Source organism: Meleagris gallopavo, chromosome 2 (genome assembly GCF_905368555.1).
Source record: "Meleagris gallopavo chromosome 2, MGAL_WU_HG_1.1, whole genome shotgun sequence".
Taxonomy (NCBI): Eukaryota; Metazoa; Chordata; class Aves; order Galliformes; family Phasianidae; genus Meleagris; species Meleagris gallopavo.
The window spans coordinates 105,931,508-105,952,147 of NC_139405.1; the positions used below are offsets into that span (position 1 = coordinate 105,931,508).

At 40.7% G+C, this 20,640-nt stretch overlaps 1 protein-coding gene across 1 annotated transcript in view; it reads right to left on the bottom strand.

Moving 5' to 3' along the window:
* Positions 1-19,307, bottom strand: part of RP1L1 (RP1 like 1) — a 42,449-nt gene extending 23,142 nt beyond the window's left edge. Inside the window, exons 1-2 of the mRNA XM_085218312.1 lie at positions 18,955-19,307; positions 3,137-3,794 (exon numbers count right to left, since the gene is read on the bottom strand). Coding sequence (XP_085074438.1) covers positions 3,137-3,775 — 639 coding nt within the window. The 5' untranslated portion in view covers positions 3,776-3,794; positions 18,955-19,307. The remainder of the gene's footprint in view (positions 1-3,136; positions 3,795-18,954) is intronic.
* Positions 19,308-20,640: the final 1,333 nt, after the last annotated feature.

Below are 20,640 nucleotides of genomic sequence, written 5' to 3' on the forward strand. Positions count from 1 at the left end.
GTAAGATCTCTGCTGGCCTCCAATGAATCTTGAATCTACACTACCACCTTTAGACATAGGATTCTGCATAACCACCCATGACCTTCTTCTGACTTTTTAAAACAGGGGAAAAAAGTGGTAAAATATTTAGCCCATTGGCTTCATGAAATCACTAGCATTTTTCCCTTTCCAAGTGAAACTTCAGACTACAGCCAATTTTGGAAAGAAAAAAAAAAAAAGATAAAAGGCAGAATGAAAGTCATAAAAATAAATGAGACAAGTTGAGAAAAAGTACTGATGTACAAAAGCTAGTGAGATTTGCTGCTCGAAATTGTTATTTCCTTATGAGTTACAATTGAATTAAACGCTGCATGAAAGGAACACAAAACAAGCCCAACAAGCCTTTTCCATGTTTATATCCACATAAAGACATAGCAGGAAAATAAAATGTGTAATTTTGAAGCGTTCCGTGTTTACTCAGGATGGTAAAGAAATTAAAACAGAGGCACTGGGATAATATAAGCTAACTATGCATTCTGTTCCAGAGATGATTTCACTTAAGATTTTAATTTAGATCTGGAGTTCCAGTAGTAGAAGAAAACAAAAGCAGACTGAAGGGGCAATGCTCTTAGGTCTACAAGCAGAACTTTCATTGATAGAATAATACATTGATTCATCTGCAGGAAAGGGTTCATCTCTTTGATTTTCAATACATTAAGGAAAAAACGTTAGCAAAAAAGACTCCGAATCTGCTATTAAATGCTATGAATAATATTGTTAAAAGCCAGACAAATACAAAGTCAATCAAGCAGCATTCCAGATACATTGCTCAGGAATAAATCTCACTGTTATTAAGCTCATCTGTCATATCACAGGAATGCATGTCAAGAGTTATAAGGGCTGCTCTGATGTGCCTCCTATTTTATTATGTTGGCCTGTGACATCAGGTGGTGGTAAATAGGAAGCAGTGCCTTCTGAGCAACCTTCATCCCCTCTCTCCCCTTTCCAGGAAATAGGGGTCTCTGTAAAAAGGCTTTCAAAAATGTACATAGGCACACAGTAAAAGAAGCAAACAAAATTATTAAAAGAGAATTTGAATTATTATATGAAGAGAACAGCAGCAAAAATAACTACCCAAGAAATATGAGGCATATAGACATCTTTGAATAGTCATGGAAGAACGAAGGCATGATTCACTGTCACTAGAAGAGAATGTAAACAAAAGTATAAAGGTAAGACATATAGTCAAAATTAATCTTCAGTAGCAGCTGAAGGAGATAATTTGAGGAAATTGCCCCAAAAGGTATGATAAATTTGTCATTTTCAGTCTTCAAGGAAACTCTTAGTATCTAGTGAAAACTTGGGGACACGAGGAACTGTGCATAGGGATTAGAGATCTTGAGGATGAGGCACAACAAGAAAACCTAGGCAGAAGAATAGAAGTAGTTGAGAAAATCCTTACAAAGGGGAGAGACTGAAAAAACACAAGACTGAATGATATATATTTTTTGTGGTTCAAAAATGCTTTGCACTCCAGTCCAGGATATAAGCTCCATTAAGTACTAACATGAATGAGTAAGCAGTAAGAACTGCTGGAAAGCAAAAGGTAAATGATTAAAATTAAGAATGGTAAAACAAAAACAAAAACTTTAGAATGTTCCTCATTAAAGACAGCAATAATCACATTTCCTAGAGGGAAAGCTTCTTTACTTTGAGGATGGAAGAGCACTGGCACAGTTGCACACAGCAGGTTGTGGAGTCTTCTCAGGAGATATTCAAGATATACAAGACCTGCCTGGATGCTTTCCTGTGTGATCTGCTGTAAGAAACATGCTTAGCAGGAGGATGGACTAGATGATCTCCAAAGGAAAGATAGAGGTAGAATACTAATAAAGATGAAGTGTTTACAGGATGTATGTTACTTCTAAAGCCCAGCTAATGTATTATTGTTTATAACAAACAGGAATAAAAGAAGTTATATTGACTGGAGGGAAAACTTTCAGACCCACAAGGAGAACATCAAGACTGTACTAAGTAGGAGGCAAAAGGTTTCTCTATAAACAAACAAACAAACAAACCTGTGTGAAAATTCCCAAAAATTGAAGATAAAAATGTTACTACCACTACACAAGATTACTATCTTCATAGAGACTGAACAGGAACCCAAGTCTTGAAAACTGGAAAGATCGTCGGCGAAGTATAATGCTCTGGATTGTTACACATCTTAGAAGCAGCATTGATTGTTTTCCTAATTCAGACTGGCTGTAATAGTAAATCAAGCAGTGCCAGACCCTATTCTACACCATGGGAGCCAACAGAAACAGCCCAGCTGCTCTAACAGTAACTTGGGCTGAGCATATCCAAACTTCCTACAGTGAATGGTCACAAGCCCTAACCCTTAAACTTTTCCCAGAAATTATCTGGGAGATGGTTATTCTGGGCCAATATCAAACCAGGAAAGATGCCAAGAGTTTAGCAGTATGGATGAAGTAGTGAACTGACACTTTTAAAATTTAATAAAACAGTTGTAGCTGTGGGACATAGTAAACTTGCAAATAAATTCATGGAAGCTAGAAACAAAGAATCTAACCAGTTTTGAAGGCTTGTGAAGTAGGCACCTATCTTTGGCCAGCTCCAAATTCAATTGATTGTCAGCTTAGTTTTAACAGCTGCATGGGAGCTTAGCTACTTACCTTGCCTATGGACACATTTAGACACTGACATTAAAGTGGCTAAGTCTGAAACAAAGCCATCTCCAGATACCTGCATCTAGACTGTTGCTTATAAAGTTGCAATTGAAAGTGCCTATTTCTATTGACAGTTGAAATACTGCAGAGCATCAGCTTCCTCTCCTCCATGATGAAGGTGCCTGCTCTGCAAAATACTGAGCTTCTGGACATGTCAGAAGTTGCTTCCCATTAACCTGAGTCAGCACGCGATATATGAAATTATTAGATGTCCGAACCAGATTGTTCTCCATCACACCTACATAAAATTCATGGGGAAGTAACTAATGTGACAGTCACGAGTCCAAAGGGCTAAGGCACTGTAGGTAAATAATTGGCATCATAGGATATAGAATTTGCATCATATGGAGTGATACAAAAACACCTCATAAATTAACAGCATCAGAGCACCAGATAACAGAGACACTTGCCTTCTTCCCATCAACAGTAAAGAGCTTTTTCACTGGAAATTGCAGGATCTCTGAAATCTCATCAAGGAGTGTTTTGAAACTCCTAGCGTTTCTACGGTTCAAGATAATTGAGCGCCGAAAACTAGTTTCTCCGTTCTTAACAAGAGTGATTTTCTTGGGTATTCTGGGGCCATGCTGAGTGAAAGATGTGGAATAGTCATCTAGTCTGCTCTCCTGGGCTGCTCTTCTCAAGGTACTGGAGGGACGACCATTTCGTGGAGGACCTGGCCTATGTCCAGCAGAAATAATGTTAATAGGCTTGACGTATTTCTTGTCGGAACAAAGGTAGCATCCTCCATCCTCCAGCTGGTCCAGCTCACTAATGCAGTGTATTCCTCGCGGGGTGGTGATGGTCCGTACTCCAAATGGCAGTGGGACCCTATGAGAAAGGTCATCCATGAGTGCATTGAAGCTCTTGAAACTTCGCTGGTTGATGGCCATCTTCACTCCCCCAAACTGAGGATCCCCACTCTTGAAGAAGGTTATTTTTTTGGCCGGGGGTACCTGGGTGACAGTGCTTGTCCGACCCACGGAGGGAAGGGGCTGATCATAATTGTAGGAGCTGGTGGTGGACAGATAGTCAGCAGGCACCTGAGTCATTCCTCTTGCTTAAAGGTAACTACAAGAAAAGCAAAAATAGATTAGTTTGCTTGAGTCATGCAGAATCACAGCCCAACACGCATGGGTTTGAAGTTCATTTTCCTTCACAACTGTTTTACCATCTGAGGTTCAGGGAGGGCAGATTCTGTCACATGGAGTTGTGTCTCAGGTAGATTTGAGGAAACAAAGCAGCAAGAGTAGCCATAACACTGCTCTTCACACTTAAACTATCTTTGTCCTGCAGATGCCGATGAGAACTCAGTCAGTGTCAGTAGCCTCCGAGACACAAAACCACAAGTCAGACCCCAGGCAAAACCCACAGAAACAGATATTTGTATTCTGTTGTCCTTCTGAGCTTTGTGTCTTCCTTGCTGATGTCTTTGAGGGTTTTTTTCTGAAACCGTCAGAACTGGAGATTACTTTGGTTTTCTTTTCACAAACAGAACTGAAATTCTCGTGTAACCCATCAAGCCTATGAACTGGCACCAAACAACAAAAAAACACTGAATTTGGTCACAGAATCCTAGAGTATCCCAAGTTGGATGAGACCAACAAGGATCCTGAGGTCCAACTCCTGGTTCACGTAGTGAGTGCACAGTGTAGCATACACCGTTTCTGATTGTACCAAGAGTAGCCTGGATTCAGAATAATTCCACATGGCCATGCCAGTGTGCTAAGACAAGATCTAGATGAAAATTCAGACCAGTTATACAAACAAAAACAGTATGGCATATCTCAAGTCCTCAAATAGAACTACAAATTTGGTTCTGCTGAAAAAAGAGAAAACTTGAATTCAGCCTGGTAGGGACAGATAGGAGGATAATATCTGTGCAGTTTGTATGGTAGCTCCTGGTGCCTTTCACTTTTAAAGCTAAGTTCATTTCAGTGTTAGAGTCTGAAATCTGAACCTGTTTTTAAACTATTTGCTGCGATGGAGACAAGCTGAGAAGAGACTGGACTCTACTCTTTCTTGCTTCTCCCTGTCAAATACATTGTTTTGGAAGCCAATAACTAAAAGATTCCGACATTCACATGGAATGAAACTACTATGCCAGAAAAAGTTGTTTTCTTTTTAATATGGAGAAAACAAACAAACAAACAAAAACAAAGCAAAACAAAAAAACACCACTGTTTACAATTGCTTAAATAAAACATTGGTTATAATGAATAAGATGAATGACAATTTATGAACATACAGAGTGATTCCAAGGAGTAATTTAATTACTCAGATTTAAGTAGAAAATCTCATAGTATCATTTTTGGTAGTAGTCTCTGGCTGCACCTGAGCCCTGTTAACTTTACAAATTTCGTTCTTAGTTGATAGCATTTTCTATGGCTACTTCAAAAAAAATCTCACGAGAAATTATTTTTTTAGTGTTTAAAAATGAGTTAGAAAGCAATCGATACATTTTTAATGACATATTTCCTTTATGTTTTTTTCCAGGCTACTTTCAGCATTTACATAAAGTTCTAGTTTCAAGAAAATAGTCATCCTACTTACAAAGTATTCATCAGAGAACCAGTTCTGTGAAAACATTAAACAATGGGAATTCCGTCAGTGATTTTCAGAGGTGCAGCATTCAACAACCTGCAAACACTAATTTTCACTACGTTTTGGAGTGAAACCATTACTTTCTAACTGTGCTACTCTCAAGTGAAACACTTGTGCACTTTGCACTACAGCAAATTCATTTCTGCAGTAATTGAAAATTTAACCTGGGGAGGTGAGAAAAGACATTAGGCATCATTTGAAAGATTATCATTTGGAGAGTTCTTTTCCTTTGGATGTCTTTGCATACTGAAAGATTTCAGTGTGATGTATTTTATCTATTGACGTATTTCACCAAGTAACTATTCAGTTCTTTATTTTCCAGTTAAAGGTCAATGCATCACCCTATCTTGCAGACGATAAATATCTCTTTTCTCTGTTTTTCAACAGTTTTCAGAAAGTTGACCCTAATTTTTTCCCCTGCGAGACCGACATCAGAGCTTCCAGACACCCGCAGTGTAATTTCCAAACAAACTCATTATCCAGACAAATTGTGGTCTCTAGACCAACAGTAACCCGCAATACTCTGGCTGCACTCCTAGACATGTAGCAGCTTCCCAGTGATTTATTCTACTATCTCAAACTGCTGGACCATGTTGAAAGAACTATAAACAAGTAAAATATGGGGCAAATAAATTAAAGAGTTTTCAAACACTGATTTTATTGGGGGATATTTTCACAGGGCTGTTTTGGGATCACCTGTGTGAAGGAATACTGTCCCATGCGTTTGGGGTGATACAGTTGGTTACCCACCCAAACTTTAAAGGTCTGTCAGACAATATCTTATGAAGCAGTATGCAATATGAAGAAAGAGAATTCTATAAAAACATCACATGAAATACAATCAGTTGCCACAGGGAGAAGTGTTTTATTCTCAGTTTCTTACAGAATTGGAAGGGGATTCTACTGAATATCTGGCAAAACATCAAAAATGGTCATCTTGCCAAAATACACCTTCTTATATATACATAACAGAGAAGTCTCAGTGCATACTTACATCGAAATACTTCATGTTGCTTGCTCAAGATGACTTTTTCCTCACTGAATATCCAGGAGTTTTAAAATAATAAAATTAAAAGACAAAAGCCAACAAAACCATTCAACCAGGACCGAATGCACTGGATAACGCAGGGAAAAGTGTTACCAGGCTACGTGCTGTCAATCAAACTGTCCTCAAAATGACTGACCACAGCTTGGAGGGTTAATCAGGACTGCAGCGCTAAAGATAGAAAGAAAAGCTACCTAATCTACTGGAGAAGGCTCTCAAATCCACTGGGGTTTAGGCATAGTTTGCCCAATCCTTTTCTTGCTTGTGCCCATGTCACTAGGGTGCAAATCTGACTCAGTGACACTCCTCTCAATCACGCCAGTATAAATGAGGATGCAGTCAAAACCAAAGAGGCAATACCTTCCTCTTGCATAAAGGACTAGAGGACAACCTTACTGAGCCACCACAATGACCAACTCACCAACCCAGCCACTCATCAGCCATGATTTGGAATCAGATTAATCCAATTCAGATAAATCCAGGAAAATCAGTCGAGTCACAGTAAAGATGAACATTGTTCTTAAGAAATTTTTATATCTTAATTACTTCCTAGCTGATAGATGGCAGAAATTTGAAGAAAATTGCAGTGCAATACTGTCTTAATGGGAAAATCCAGTGGATCCTAGCCCAGTTGTTTTCAAGTTCAGTGCATGTATCAAACTCATGTTCTCAGATGAATGTTGAACAGCTGGATCACTGAGATTTGGGCATAAGCTAAAGACAGATAAGTAACCTGTGAATGATAAATGTCAAAAAGTGACGCTCTCTTTTCTAATTCACATACAAGAGACTTTGTCTTCTTGCACTTCCTCTTTGCTAGGAAAGCATACACTAACAAACAAACAAAAAAAAGTCATTTAATCAGTTGGATTCAAATATATAAGTGGAAAACCTTACTTTTGTATGAACTGGAATTCTTGTTTTATTTCTTATTTATGTAGCCATTGCTTCTCTTCACTGATGTCCCTTATAGCAGTAAACATCTTCTGCAGAAAGCAATTACTTTCAGAGAGAACAAAATCATAAAATGCTCCTATTGGAAGTGCAGGGATTTGAGGGTCCTGCAAGAATATGTTCAGCAAGTTTTACACCTCAGATCCTTAACATGAGTTTCTCAAATGTGAAGCTACTTCTTGAGACACTATGTAGTCCCCTCATCCAGCACTGCTGTTCTAGCTGTGGACAGCATACCTTTCAGGTAGAGACCATTGCTGTGGGGTCCTTGATTCAGAGGAGCATGGTCATCTCTCTGTTGGCCTGCATTTTGTACAAGATTTCAAAAGCTCTGCAGGAAAATCTGTAGGAATCCATCCTCGGGAAAGACTGAACACCTTCTGGAGACCATTCCAACTTCTCAGGACCTTGCCAGGTCCAGAGTCACTCCAATTTTTTCTGTTTCCAACCATAGTTTAAGTGACATCACAAAAACACTAAACCATAGCAAGCAGGCAGACAAGCCATGCACTTCTAAACCCTATCCAGTCTCTACTCAACTTCAACTGACCTCCTATCCTTCCTTCCTCCATTTGAGATATAAGAAAATCTTTATTTAACCATTCAGGCTTCAATATTTTAAGTTATTTAGAATCTACCTCATCAAAAAGCAGAGTTCCAACAGTTAATCTCACTTTACAGCTAAACATCTGTGCCTTCTGTCTAACCTGAATGTGTCCACTGGGTTTTTTGTTTCTTTTTTTTTTTTTCTTAATGCTGATAAATTAATGTTCAACATTTTACTGGAAGTTTCTCTTTCCACTCAAGTAATTTTAGCTGCCATTTTTAAAAAGTCATTTCTTCAGACTAAAGAACAATTTGTTGGTCACCAATAACATCTGAAATGGGGCCGGCTGAAAAATCTAGATATGTATTCTTGGGAAATCATAAACGAGATTATTTCATTTGAAAATTTTCTCAGACAAGGTGGATTTCTGACAAAAAGAAAAAAAAAGGCGAGTTATCTTCTTGTAAGATCTAACCATGTTTCTCTAGAAATGTTAACTTGAATTTGCTCTCATGTAATAGCTTAGAGTCATAAAATGGCTTGAGTTGGAAAGGACCTCAAGGATCATCAAGCTCCAACACCCTTCTATGAGAAAGAAAAAATATTTTTTTAATGGCAAAATGATCTTATCAACAATCAATATTCATGGACAGACCAAGTGGAAGCACTGTGTGGAAGAAGACAAAAGTGATAATAAAACGATTCTCTGCAAATAAAGCAGTTTATTGCTTAAAATTACTTGAAAAGGATTGTCAAACCTTGTGTTGGACTTGAAATATTTATTTGCTTGGAAAAGAGGTTTCTGATAGCTGACATTGTCATTCCGTGCTCTGACTGAATGAGTTTAAAACACACTGACCATCACCCAGGTCCTCAGCAATTTTACTTGTGACACCCAGCTACTAGGAGCAGCCCACGTGTTGGAGAGCAGGGCTGCCATTTGGAAGGACCTTAAAAGGCTAGAGAAATTAGTGAGTTCAGCAAAAGCCACCACGAGGATAGGAAGTGACAGACATACATGATGTGCCAATGGAAGGCAAATCACTAGAAGTGTATGATCTGGGGAAGAGACCATTGTCTCTAACTACCTAGAACACGGTCCCAGATGTGCCTAATGAAGTAGTAGGGTGAAGTGGATGAAAGTAGCAACAAGGAAATACATACTATTTAGATAGTACAAAAATTTGCCCCCCCTCCCCCCCTTTTTTTTTTTTTTTAATGAAAGAATGCATTACTTCTTATTTACTCATATCCACTTCAGTTGGAAACAATTTGGTCTTTAAAGTGCAGCAGTACAAATTTTATTTCCAAGTACAAGCTTCCATGCAGAGGATTACATTGTTCTTAACCTAGGTAATCAAGAAGACCAGCTTTCTGGAGGATAAGAATTAGTCTCAGGGATCAGATTCACCTACAGTAAATCTCCCTCTTGTTCTGGATAATGGATACATTATCTAATGAGTTTCTCAGCAATAAATCAGGAGCATGAAGAAAGAAAACCTTCTGAACTTATTATTTTCAATTCTCCTTACTTAAAAATATTAATTCTGTAGAAAATATCTCCGGAGTAGACTTTGACTTAAGACATAATTTTAAACTATGAACATGTGTCCTTTCTGCATGGAATAAATCTGTTTGAGATGCATTATGATTGTGCCAGCAATTACCTTCACCATTGCAACTAACAGGTGAATTTGTGAAGTTAAGACAAAGGCTCATAATGTTTGCATTTCAGAGTAAAGGGTTTGGGTCAGAGATCTGGTGCCAGTTCTGGATAGACCTTACCAAGGCTGGTTCCCCAGCAATTTAGGAGGGCTTGGTTCAAATTCCTGAGTTATGAGATTTCTTTTCTGCTTGGGAGGGGAAGCAAATGAGTGCAATGTAACAAAACAAGATGATAGACTGCTCTTTGAGAGCAGAAAGAGAGAGGGCCATGTTGGTGCCCCATTCATTATCCTTTTCCCTGCACATCCTGTTGTCTGCAATCATTTCCCCAAGCTCCTCAATCCAACTGTACAATAACAGCTCCTATGGGAAGCTGATAATCACAGCCCAATGTGAACAAAACTAAAGCATTCCACTGAAAGAGGCAGACAACCCTAGCACAGAGAACTGGTATTTCTAGTGCAAGAGTTTTCTGTTGTAGACATCTGGGTACTGAGAGAGAACGAGTAAAGACATTTACTCACATAGCTGGCAATACTGGGGAAAATAACTTTGCATTTCCCTTTGAGGGAAGGCTTCATGTTTCACATCCAAGATTATAGAATCACCAAGGTTGGAAAAGACCTCGAAGATCATCCAGTCCAATCATCCATGATCACCAATAGTTCTCACTACACCATATCACCCAACACAACATCTAAATGTTCCTTGAACACCTCCAGGGTTGGTGACTCCACCATCTCCCTGGGCAGCTCATCCCAGCACCTGACCACTCTTTCCGATTATGTACATCTTTATGCCAGAAAACTGACAAACAGATGCACTACGTATCCAATCAGATGGAGGTGACAGCATGGCAGGAACTGAGCAGCTCACAAAATGCAGAAACCTAGAACTGGCACAACTGACTATATGAAAGGAACAAGAGCACACGAACAGATGCACCTCACCAGGATGCTTGTGTAGCACCACACACACTTGTATCCTGCTATTTTCGTCATCCATAAGGCTCATTCCCAGTTCCACACTTCTCAATCGGTTTCCAAAACAATACTTACATTACTTGAGATTATTAGTATCCTGCTATGTGACATTTACTTTTTTTTTCCAGCATGGATCTTGTTTTTCTGACTGTTTCTAGTTTTTCTCTTTAGACCCTTTCTCTTTCATTTCTGATACCCATGGCTCCTTATATTATTATCAATTACGATTTTTTAAAATATGTTTTTTGCACTCTTACAGAACTATTTCAAAATATATTTAACAAATCAAATCACTCTACATTTTAACATGTATACTCTTCGTAGATACACTTTTTCCAATATGTTTATTACTGAATCTGTGGACAGCTTTTACTCACCCAAAAATGAAACTTCTAAAATCCTTAGAAATAATTTTTTTCCAAGCTAAATTAGACACTATAAAAAAATTGATAAGCAGCAGAAGCAGTCTTTTTTTTTTTTTTTTTTGGCATCATGTATTTACTTGGCCTTTCATCTCTATTTCTTGTGCCATGCAGCTGTGTAGTTATTTCTGCCTTAACATTTGTCCCATTATACTAGAATCTCTCACCTGGAATGACTTTTTTCTTTTGGCTTTGGTTAGTAAGGCAAAAACAAAAAACCAACCAACCAACAACAACAAAAAGCCCACAGATATTGTCCAAATCCTTTCTCCTTTATTCACCGCAGTTGGCATCAGTTGTCTCTGGGGAGCAATGCAGTTGGTTTCTCAATTCATTCTCTAACTTCCAATCTGCCATCACGATCAGACCAGCTGATCCGTGTGCTTTCCAATTTTTTCAAAGATTCCTCCACTTGTTCTTTGTCAATGGGGTTTTTCAGTATAGGGACTTCCTTTCTAACTGAGAATCCCATCCAAATTATTTTCCTATGTGTTTTTTCTGTTGTTGTTTAGGAAGAGAGTTGGGTTTTTTAATGTTATTTTATTCTAAAGCAGTTCAGTAACTCAGACAGTTTTGAGTCGCTGTCCTTCTTTTGCATTTATTCATGGACTTGCTTAATCTGCTATCTCTGCTTTAACCCCAAGATTTACATCCTTCCAATTTTCCTTATTCTTGATTTTAATTAAAGTCAGTGACTGTTAGTAAAGGGTAGCATTGCTAATAATGGCACCCTTGCCAAAGTCTAAATTTGGGGGTTTCTCTTTTTCTTGTCTGCACTTTTAAAACAATAAACTATTCTTTCTTTTCCTCACATACTGAACCCAAGTGCCAGATTCTCAGATCAGATAAGCCAGCAGGACTCTGTGGAGCTCCTGTGATCTCCTGGGATTAGCACTTGCTGAACATCTGCTCCTTTTGGGCATTGTGCAGGAGCAGAAGGGACAATGCCTTCTCTCCACCGCCAGCTGCCGTGCAATGATGGGCATTTCCTCCATACAAGCTCTTTTCCAAATGTGCTGGGGCCATTCTGAAGAAACAAAGCAGGGGCTGGGATCAGCCAAGGCCGAGGGTAGGGGCAGCTCCCACCAGCCCAGTCTGCCCAAGGTCCATCCATCCTGGCTTTGAATGCCTTGGATGGGACACAGCTTCTATGGGCTCCCCATGTTCAGCAACATGAAGAAAAGAAGCTCAAAGTGATGAACTCGGGTGGTGGAAATAAAGAGGTTTTATCAGGTGTATGTCATCCCTTGTGTCCTGACGCTCAAGAGAATATTGGAAATGTTTAAATAGAAGGGAAGGGGAACACTGTCTTTGGCTGACCCCTGAAAGAGGATTTTTTGGAGTTTTTTGGGAAAAAAAAAATGTATGGTAAAGAATTATCAAAAGTAAGTATATGAAATCTTGAGCAGAAAAAAGGAAAAAAAAATAATATTTTCTCATTTGCTAATCTTTCAAAATGGATTCAATATTTTTGAATGATGAAGATGGAAAAAAACTGACAGCTAAATGAAAATTTAACTTCACCTGACTTCATTTAGTGTTTTAAGACAGCTGGAAGAATGTCTACCAAAAAAAAAAAAAAAAATTCATTGAAACTATCAAAATTTCATGAACAGAAAGGTTCAGGTTAAATCCTAACCACAAAAATCTCCAAGAGGGAAATACTTTAAAAATTCCATGTTGAACTTGGTCTTAAAGAACAACCCAAAAGGTCCACCTCCTCTTTAGTTTGAGCTGTCCTTGGCATCCAGCTCTCCTCCACACCAATGGACATCACCTTCAATATCCTCCACCTCCTCCTCCATCTCTGTATGCTCTTCTTCCCCATCCTCACTCTCTTCCTCATGACACCGTGCTCCCTGTGATGCCACCATGCCTTCTCTAACATCATTCTTCCCATCCATAGCAGCAGGTGCAGCTCTCTGCTGCTGAGCCTCTCCTCTCCTCCCCTCCCTCCGAGCTCTTTCCCAGCCATGGGGCTGCCAACACTTTTATCACGGTTGAAAGAACACCTCCTTATCTTTCACTACAAACTCTTCCCTCCACCAGCCCTCCTCGCTGTGCATAACCCACACTTAGCTCACAGTCTCTGCGTTGTATTCGACACCTACATCTCCTTCACACCAAAACCTCACACCTGGACGGTGGCCAAATACTACAGATTATTGGCTGTAATCTCCCCAAAATCTCCTGCTGCCCCTTCTTGCTACAACACCTACCTGTTTCTAAGTTAGCTTATCTCAACTTTCATAAACTTTACCAGTTTTCAAAACAGTACAGAATCATAGAATTGTTAAGCTTGGAAAAAACCTCTAAGATCATCTAGTGCATTACCCCAGGTGTATTCAAAATCCTTCCAGAAAGACTCCTTTCTTTTACAATAAGGGCAGTGATGCACTGGCACAGATTGCATAGAGAGGCAGTGTTGCCCCATCCCTGCAGACAGCCAAGATCAGGCTGGATGGGCTCTGAGCACTGATGGAGCTGTGAGTGTCCCTGCTCAGTGCAGGCAGTGGGACAGATGGCCTTGAAGGGTCCCTTCCAACTCAAACCATTCTATGGTTCTGCACTCTGGTGGTTTCCCTCTGGTTTTCCAAATTTTTTGCATTCACTCCTGCCACCACTGCAGCTCTGAACATTTTCACCTTCTCCATCCTTGCTTCTGCCTCTCCTGAAAATTGCTAGGGTTTGCCAATTCAGCTCACACCTCGCAAACTGCAGAGCAGGAAGCACTCAGATATTGCAGCTATTGGCATCTTGTGAAAGCGTAGTGAGAAATGTACTTCTCTTGCTGCAATTCACCTCCCTTCTGGGGCCTCATACCCATCCTCAGATCTCCTAAAACTTGTAGGAGTAAATGCAAAGCTTATACAACACCACAATCATCACTCAGCTCCTTATCACCACCATTTCCCAGCTTACAGCTGATGCTGACCTGGATTCACGTGTGAACACTGTCCCATTTGTCCTGTCTCTCACTCAAAGGCAGATGTGATAAGAAATAGATTATATATTAAGAAGCTTTGCATGCCTTTGAGGAAGCTTAAAGAAATAGCATGCTGAAGTGAGCGAATGAACCCCAAACAAAAAGAAAAAGTACTCTGGAAAAGTACTGCAAGATATACCTAGGACTCTACATGCTATCTTTTTCATGGATTGGCCAATTGCCATGTTTGTCCAACTTCAGTGTTTGCCTCACTTGAACTCCAACGGCAAGAACATCTGCCAGATGTGCTCATGGGCATGCTGAGGTACTCACGGAGGCAAGTCAGAACCACGTCCCTGCCAGGCCTCATGACCATATCTCAGGGCACGAGAGTGGTGCAGCCAAGAGACAGGGACATCAGGTGATGCAGATAACTAAACCCAGACAGCGAATGCACAAAGAATGCAGAAAAACCAAGCTAAAGAGCTAAAGAAATCGGCGATCAGTTTGTGTAGGATGATTCCAAATGAATCATGATGCAACAGTGACTGTTCCACCAAGTAGAAAAAACAATCCCACCACACTAATTTATTGAACCAACTGTAGGGTCTATCCCATTACTTCAAGGTGTACTTTTAACATCAAAGGTTTCAGTAAGTGCAAGTCTCTTTTCCTAGTAATTCTAGATTTGGAATGTTCTAAATGATTAAATATGAACTGGGCTTGTTCAGTCTGGAGAAGAGAAGGCTGTGGGAAGACCCTCATTGTGGCCTTCCATTAGTTATTTATTTATAAACATGAGGGAAATCAACTTTTTACATGAGTAGCTAGATACTGATAGAACAAAGAGGAATGGTTTTAAACTAAGTGGGGGGCGGGGGAAGATTTAGATTAGATGTCAGGGGAAAGTTTTTCATTGAGAAGGTGGTGAGGTGCTGGAACATGTTGCCCAGAGAGGTTGTGGATGCCCTGTCCCTCCAGGCTTTCAAGGGTTGGATGGGGCCCTGGATGGGTAATCTGATCTAGTCTTGATTTGGCAGTTGGTAGTTCTGCCTGTGGCCAGGGGCTGGAACCTGATGATCCTTGAAGTCCTTCCCAATCCAAGCCATTCCATGATTCTATAAAATTTATTTTTATTACTTGACAAAGCCTTCTGTCAGCCGGACTCAAGGTCATGCTCTGCTCATCTGTCACTCCCAGTGCAACCGAGCTAGACTAAGCAGCACTTGAATGCATTTTTCCATATGGAAGCAAAGAATCCCGTTCCGACTCTCACCACTTTGTGGACTGCGCCAGGATAGCAAAGTCTAAAAATACATTTAAGGAGCAGAATTGGCACAATACAGCTTTTAAATGTGCACTGGATTGAGCAAGAAGGCAGAATATCTACAGGTTTATTGCCTCTTTAGATTCCAGCAGTGTTCTGAAGCCACCGCTGAGGTGACTGATGGTAAATGCACGTGTTAGGACATCTACAGTGCCAGTCAGCACTGGCCCAAGCTTGCTGTCAGGAATGGGCTTGCCCACCTCCATGCTGCAATCAGGCACGCATACACAATGAGGTCACTGCGGCTCAGTGGATGCTGCGGTGGCAGCCAGGTTCTGCTTGCTGGGACAAGGTCGAGGTGGCCCTGCACATGCCATGAGAAAGCCATCAGCAGATATTACTTAATCTTGGCACCTTCCAGGTGGTTTGTGAATGCTGAGACACAGCTGAAGCCCAACATGTGGCACAGAGTGTGGGTATGAAGCAGGAAGTTCAGGGAACCTACAAGCGATTGGGGTCTCTATTTGTTTCATGTTTATATACTCATCCACGAGCAATAGTTACAGTTCCTAGAGCAACAGTCAGAAAAGGCAGAGAAAAGCTGAAGTTGAACTCGATGGTCCTTGTTGGTCCCTTCCCACTTAAGGCTATTCTATGATTCTAAGCTAGAAAAGAATCTGAATCCTATATCACATATTAGGCTGTTGGAACATCACTAGGAATTGTCTTTTCCAAAACAGTAATGATGTACTGGCACAGGCTGCCCAGGGAAGTGGTGGGTCACTATTCCTGGAGGTGTTTGATGTACAAGGGGGTTAGAGCTTGATGATCCTTGAGGTCCCTTCCAACCCAAGCCATTCTCTGATTCTATGGAGATGTGGCACTGAGGGACACGGTCAGCGGGCACGGTGGGGATAGAGATCTTAGTGGTCTTTTCCAGCCTTAATGATTCTAACATAATTTTTGCCTTTTTGATCCTAGCATGGTGACTTACACTGCCTTACTAAATAAAGCAAGAGGAGATATGGCAAATTTCCCAACAAAATTGCATTTTGTCCCTGTGAACTGCTCTGATAGCAGCATATGGGGATTTGCAGAGCCACTTCAGTAGCCCACCTCACCCATTAAGCCTTTAAGTCTGTATGGGGCTCTGCTCACACAATAGGCCACCAATATCAGCAGATACACCTTGGAAAGTAAGGCAACAAACTTAACTTCCACACCCTGCAGGAGGAGGAAGAAGGCTGAGGATAACATCAGACAGCCTGCAGGATACCGACAATTTGGAGAGGTTTTGGAGAAAGGCAGCAAAATGATTAAGGAGTTGGTTAGAGGGAGGGAGAGGAAAAAGGGGGAGGGGAAAAAAAAAAAAAAAGATTGAAAGCACTAAATACACATTGCTTGGCCAACTAACGCCCAAGGGAAAATAGAAGAGCTGGCAGGCAGGAGGGAGCTGAGAGCCAAGGAAGAAGTAGGATCTCCATTGTTAGGAGCTCTCAGCATTTGTAGGCGAACAATGAGGAATGAGTGTGCTGCAAGCTAGGAGATAAGTTAGGGGAAGCTGACGACTGTAGGCACTACACAAATAGATGAAATCAAGACCCTTCTCAACCTATGTTCTGGCATTGGCTGCACCTGGGTCTTGATTTTCTCCTGTGCTTGTAATTCTCTGTGTGGTTGAAATGGTAAGGCGCTGATTCTTCCCAGGCATGCAGAGGAATTCCTCATCATAGAGCAAGAAAGTATAAATAGATGTAATGGGATGGAACTGTGAAAAGGGGGAACTGAGGTCACTTAGGTTGGAATAATCCAGAAATGAAGAAGTAGAAGGCCTTCTCATAGGTTATTTAAGATTGGACTGTGGAAATTTATTTATTCTTATATAGGAAAATAGACATTAAAGAAAAGACTTGTAATGTAAAGGGCAGAGAGGGGAGGATCCATTGTCTCTCTCCAAAGTATTTTATTTATATTTTATGTAATCGTATATTGCATACAATATATTTTCAATACAAAAAACACTGTATAAGCCATGGAAGTCATGTTTTACACTTAAGCATTCAGTTTTCCCCTTCTTTTTATGTAATGGGATCAAGTTAATAACAACATTAATTGGTAGCAATAAAGCTCACCTATTTGGCCAAATGATTCGAGTTTCTCCAAGGCGCAGTAAGAACACAATCATGATTACAAGGAAATAAATGAAAGAAATGAGAAGAATCTTATTAAAGCTCCAAAAGAGAGCCGAGGGAGATCCAGTGAAGAAGGAAAGAAAAAAAAACAAGTGGAAAAAAGATGCAGCAGGAAATGGAAAGACTATCTCATGCCTTCAGCTGCACTAAGAAGCAATTTAGGGAGCAGAAGATGTCTAGTGTTAAATACTAATCAGTTGCCATCACAACCAATAATTCACTGTGATTATAAGTGGACCAAGAACCTGCTTTAGTCTTAGATGTTCAAAAGCAAATACAAGTATCAATTCCAACCCTGCAGAAAAAGTCACAGAGATGCAGAAATCCCCAAATCAAGAGCACAAAATCCACCATAAAATTCTTCCAAAGTAGACAGATGAAACCAAATGGGTTTTCAGCAAAAGGCAATTGAATGTTGCAAGATCTTCTAATCAAAGGCTCAATTATCTGCTAAAATACAGACCTGTGGCAAACCTTTATTAGCACCCTTCCACTTATCTGTGCTAATTTAGCCCGTAAAGATGCAAAGTCTTGACATCACGATTTTCGTAACATGACATGCAAGGACTGTAAAAAACGGAAGACCAATAACTATGGGATGAAATTCAGTACCCTGCACTATTCAAGGGGTCAAATGCTGTGCTGAAATAATCCTTATGTTATCATCTCTCTGTGTCTCTGTTCAGCTTCAAAAGTGGATTCATTTCTTAATGCTATCTCCCTCTTGAACAGCCAAGGGTTAATGACTTGAAGCCCTTATTAGCCAAAAACACTAGGCTTCCCTTTTAGCTTATACTTAAGCTGGGAAATTGCCAACAAAAGGGTAAAAAATAGTCCTGTGGGCTACTTAGATCTTACAGAAGACAATCAGAGCAGAAATTCTGGTTGAGCCCCCAGCTGGGATTGTGGTAAAAGCCACCATCTCTGCTACCAGGGACCACGTTGGAGCAGGCCTGTGCATGGCCTGGCTCCCTGCCTATGCAGCGCTGCTCAAAATGGACAGGAGTCCCTGCTCTGCATGCAGGAGCCCTGATCTTCTTAAGGCTTGATCCACTCTTAATCTCCTGCTGTCCCTGAATAGCAAGGGAGATTTCAGGTGGCAAAAAGAAGTTATATCAGGAAAGCTGGTGTCCAGCTCAGTTCAAAAAGTAAGACTCATTTTCTTAGGAAATACCCCACTAAAGAGTGGGCTCAGAACCCAGGGCAAAGGCTCCCAGGAAAACAAAACCACAGCCTTTGGAAATCTGCTAGTGATATTGCTTTGCATTGCTCCACAGAACAGAACACAGCCACCAGCTCTTGCTTGAGCTCAGCAAGCTTTTACCATAAGCACAGCTCTTATTTATTACCAGCAACTCATGTTGGGACCAAACAATCTTAATGGCCTTTCCAACCTCAATGATTCTATGATTCAGCTAGTTTTCTAGGAGGAACACCAACTTATTTCCTAGTAGGAAACAAAGGATGTGAGAAAAGACAACATACACTGGAAAAACGTTATCAATACTAACAACAAGGCCCTATTTCTTGCCATTTTTCACTAGTCCAGTGCTTCCCTTGTTGGCTTCTTTTCCCTACATCAATTCACACACGCACAGAACACAAAGACAGGCAGGTTCAACTTACCACAGCAAAGGTGATCCAGGTACATAACTTTGCTCAGGTCAGTAATCCATCCCAAGTTGGGCCTCACGTGAGCACTCACAGAGGAGATAAGCCAGAGAGAAACCTTTCCTCCTCACGTTGCTTGTCCCTATAAATGCAAGATGGAGCACTTCTGCTCAGCTGCTGCCTACATGGGGGGACAGACCCCCATCTCCCTTCCTAAGGCTTTACATTGCTCCCCTTCTCACAGCTTTCCCCACAGCTGCATACTCAACCTCTTCTCCTGATAAAGAAACAAATGGGCTGTTCTGCCCAGGGTAGCCACTGAGAACGGGATTAAGACTAGCAGAAAGGAGCTTACAGCTGGGCACCATCTGCAGTGACGATAATTAACTAATGAGGTTTAAAGATGTTTTTCCTTATTCCTTGCACAGACTTGTCGATTGAGGAATTTGCCCTGTTCTGTGACAAGCATGACTGAATACCTTCTTCTTTTTACACATGTACTCAAGTCACGAGCCTGAATGCAGGGGAAGATTGATGGCCTCAAGTTGCAACAAGGGAGATTCAAGTTGGATGCTAGGAAAAATTTCTTCACAGAAAGAGCAGCCAGGCACTGGAAGGTACTGCCCAGGGAGGTGGTGGAGTCACCATCCCTGCAGGTGTTAAAAAAATGTCTGGATTTTGTGTTGAGGGTCATGGTTTAGTGAGTACTGTTGGTGATAGGTAGATGGTTGGACTAGATGATCTTGAAGGTCTTTTCCAACCTTGGTGATTCTGTGATGGTTTAATGGGGAAATACTAGTGGTAGGTGGATGGTTGGAGTGGTTGATCTTGGAGATCTTTTCCAACCTTGGAGATTCTATGGAAAGCTGTCTCCTTTGCATGAAATGCCCAGTGGCAAGTGCTTTTCTGAACAGAAAGCCCATATTTTAGTTTCCAGCCTGCAATAAATCAGATGAGATGATTGCAAACATCCCTCTCAGCCTGAAGAATGAAGAACACAAAGAAAAAAATCAAATCCAGGACAAACTTCCATATATTCCATCAAAGGATGGAACATGTGAAAGTAAAGGATTATCTCTAAATACTAAGGAATGGAAAAATCACAACCCCAGAGGGGTGAGTGAAAACATTCCTTGTTCACCAGTGGGAAAAGAGATGTTGTCAGATTCAGGGATGTCTCCCATGGTCAGGGCAGGTGCAGACCACAAATATCCTCCATCCTGTCATCCCAGATCACTCCTCCTTACCAAAGGTATGTCCATAGTGATTGATGATCATTAGTTCAACAATTTGCCAGATTATGCTGAGGCTCTATTCCAGATTTCTTATAGAGGCTTCCTTTGGGTTGCACCAAGAGTGTGTGGAGAAGATGGTGCATGGCTGGGTGTCAAGGTAGTGGGTCACATAATGGATGAAAATGACCTACAGTTGGCAGGCAACGGTCTCCGTTCATCATGCTCCTGGAGCACAATTCCTCTTATCCCATAGCAGATGTCAAAGGCAGGAATGGTGATTCACCTTCAAGAGCAGCTCCTCCTCTCCAGAGCATAAAGGAATATTGAGATGCTAGCTCTAATACTTAACTATACCTGCTAGGCACCTAGAGTTAATTGAGATGGATGCCCAGTCATAAAATGCTCATGAGGATAAGCACTTTCCAAATACTTTCCTTATCCTGGAGTGAAAGCAATTAGCTAACTG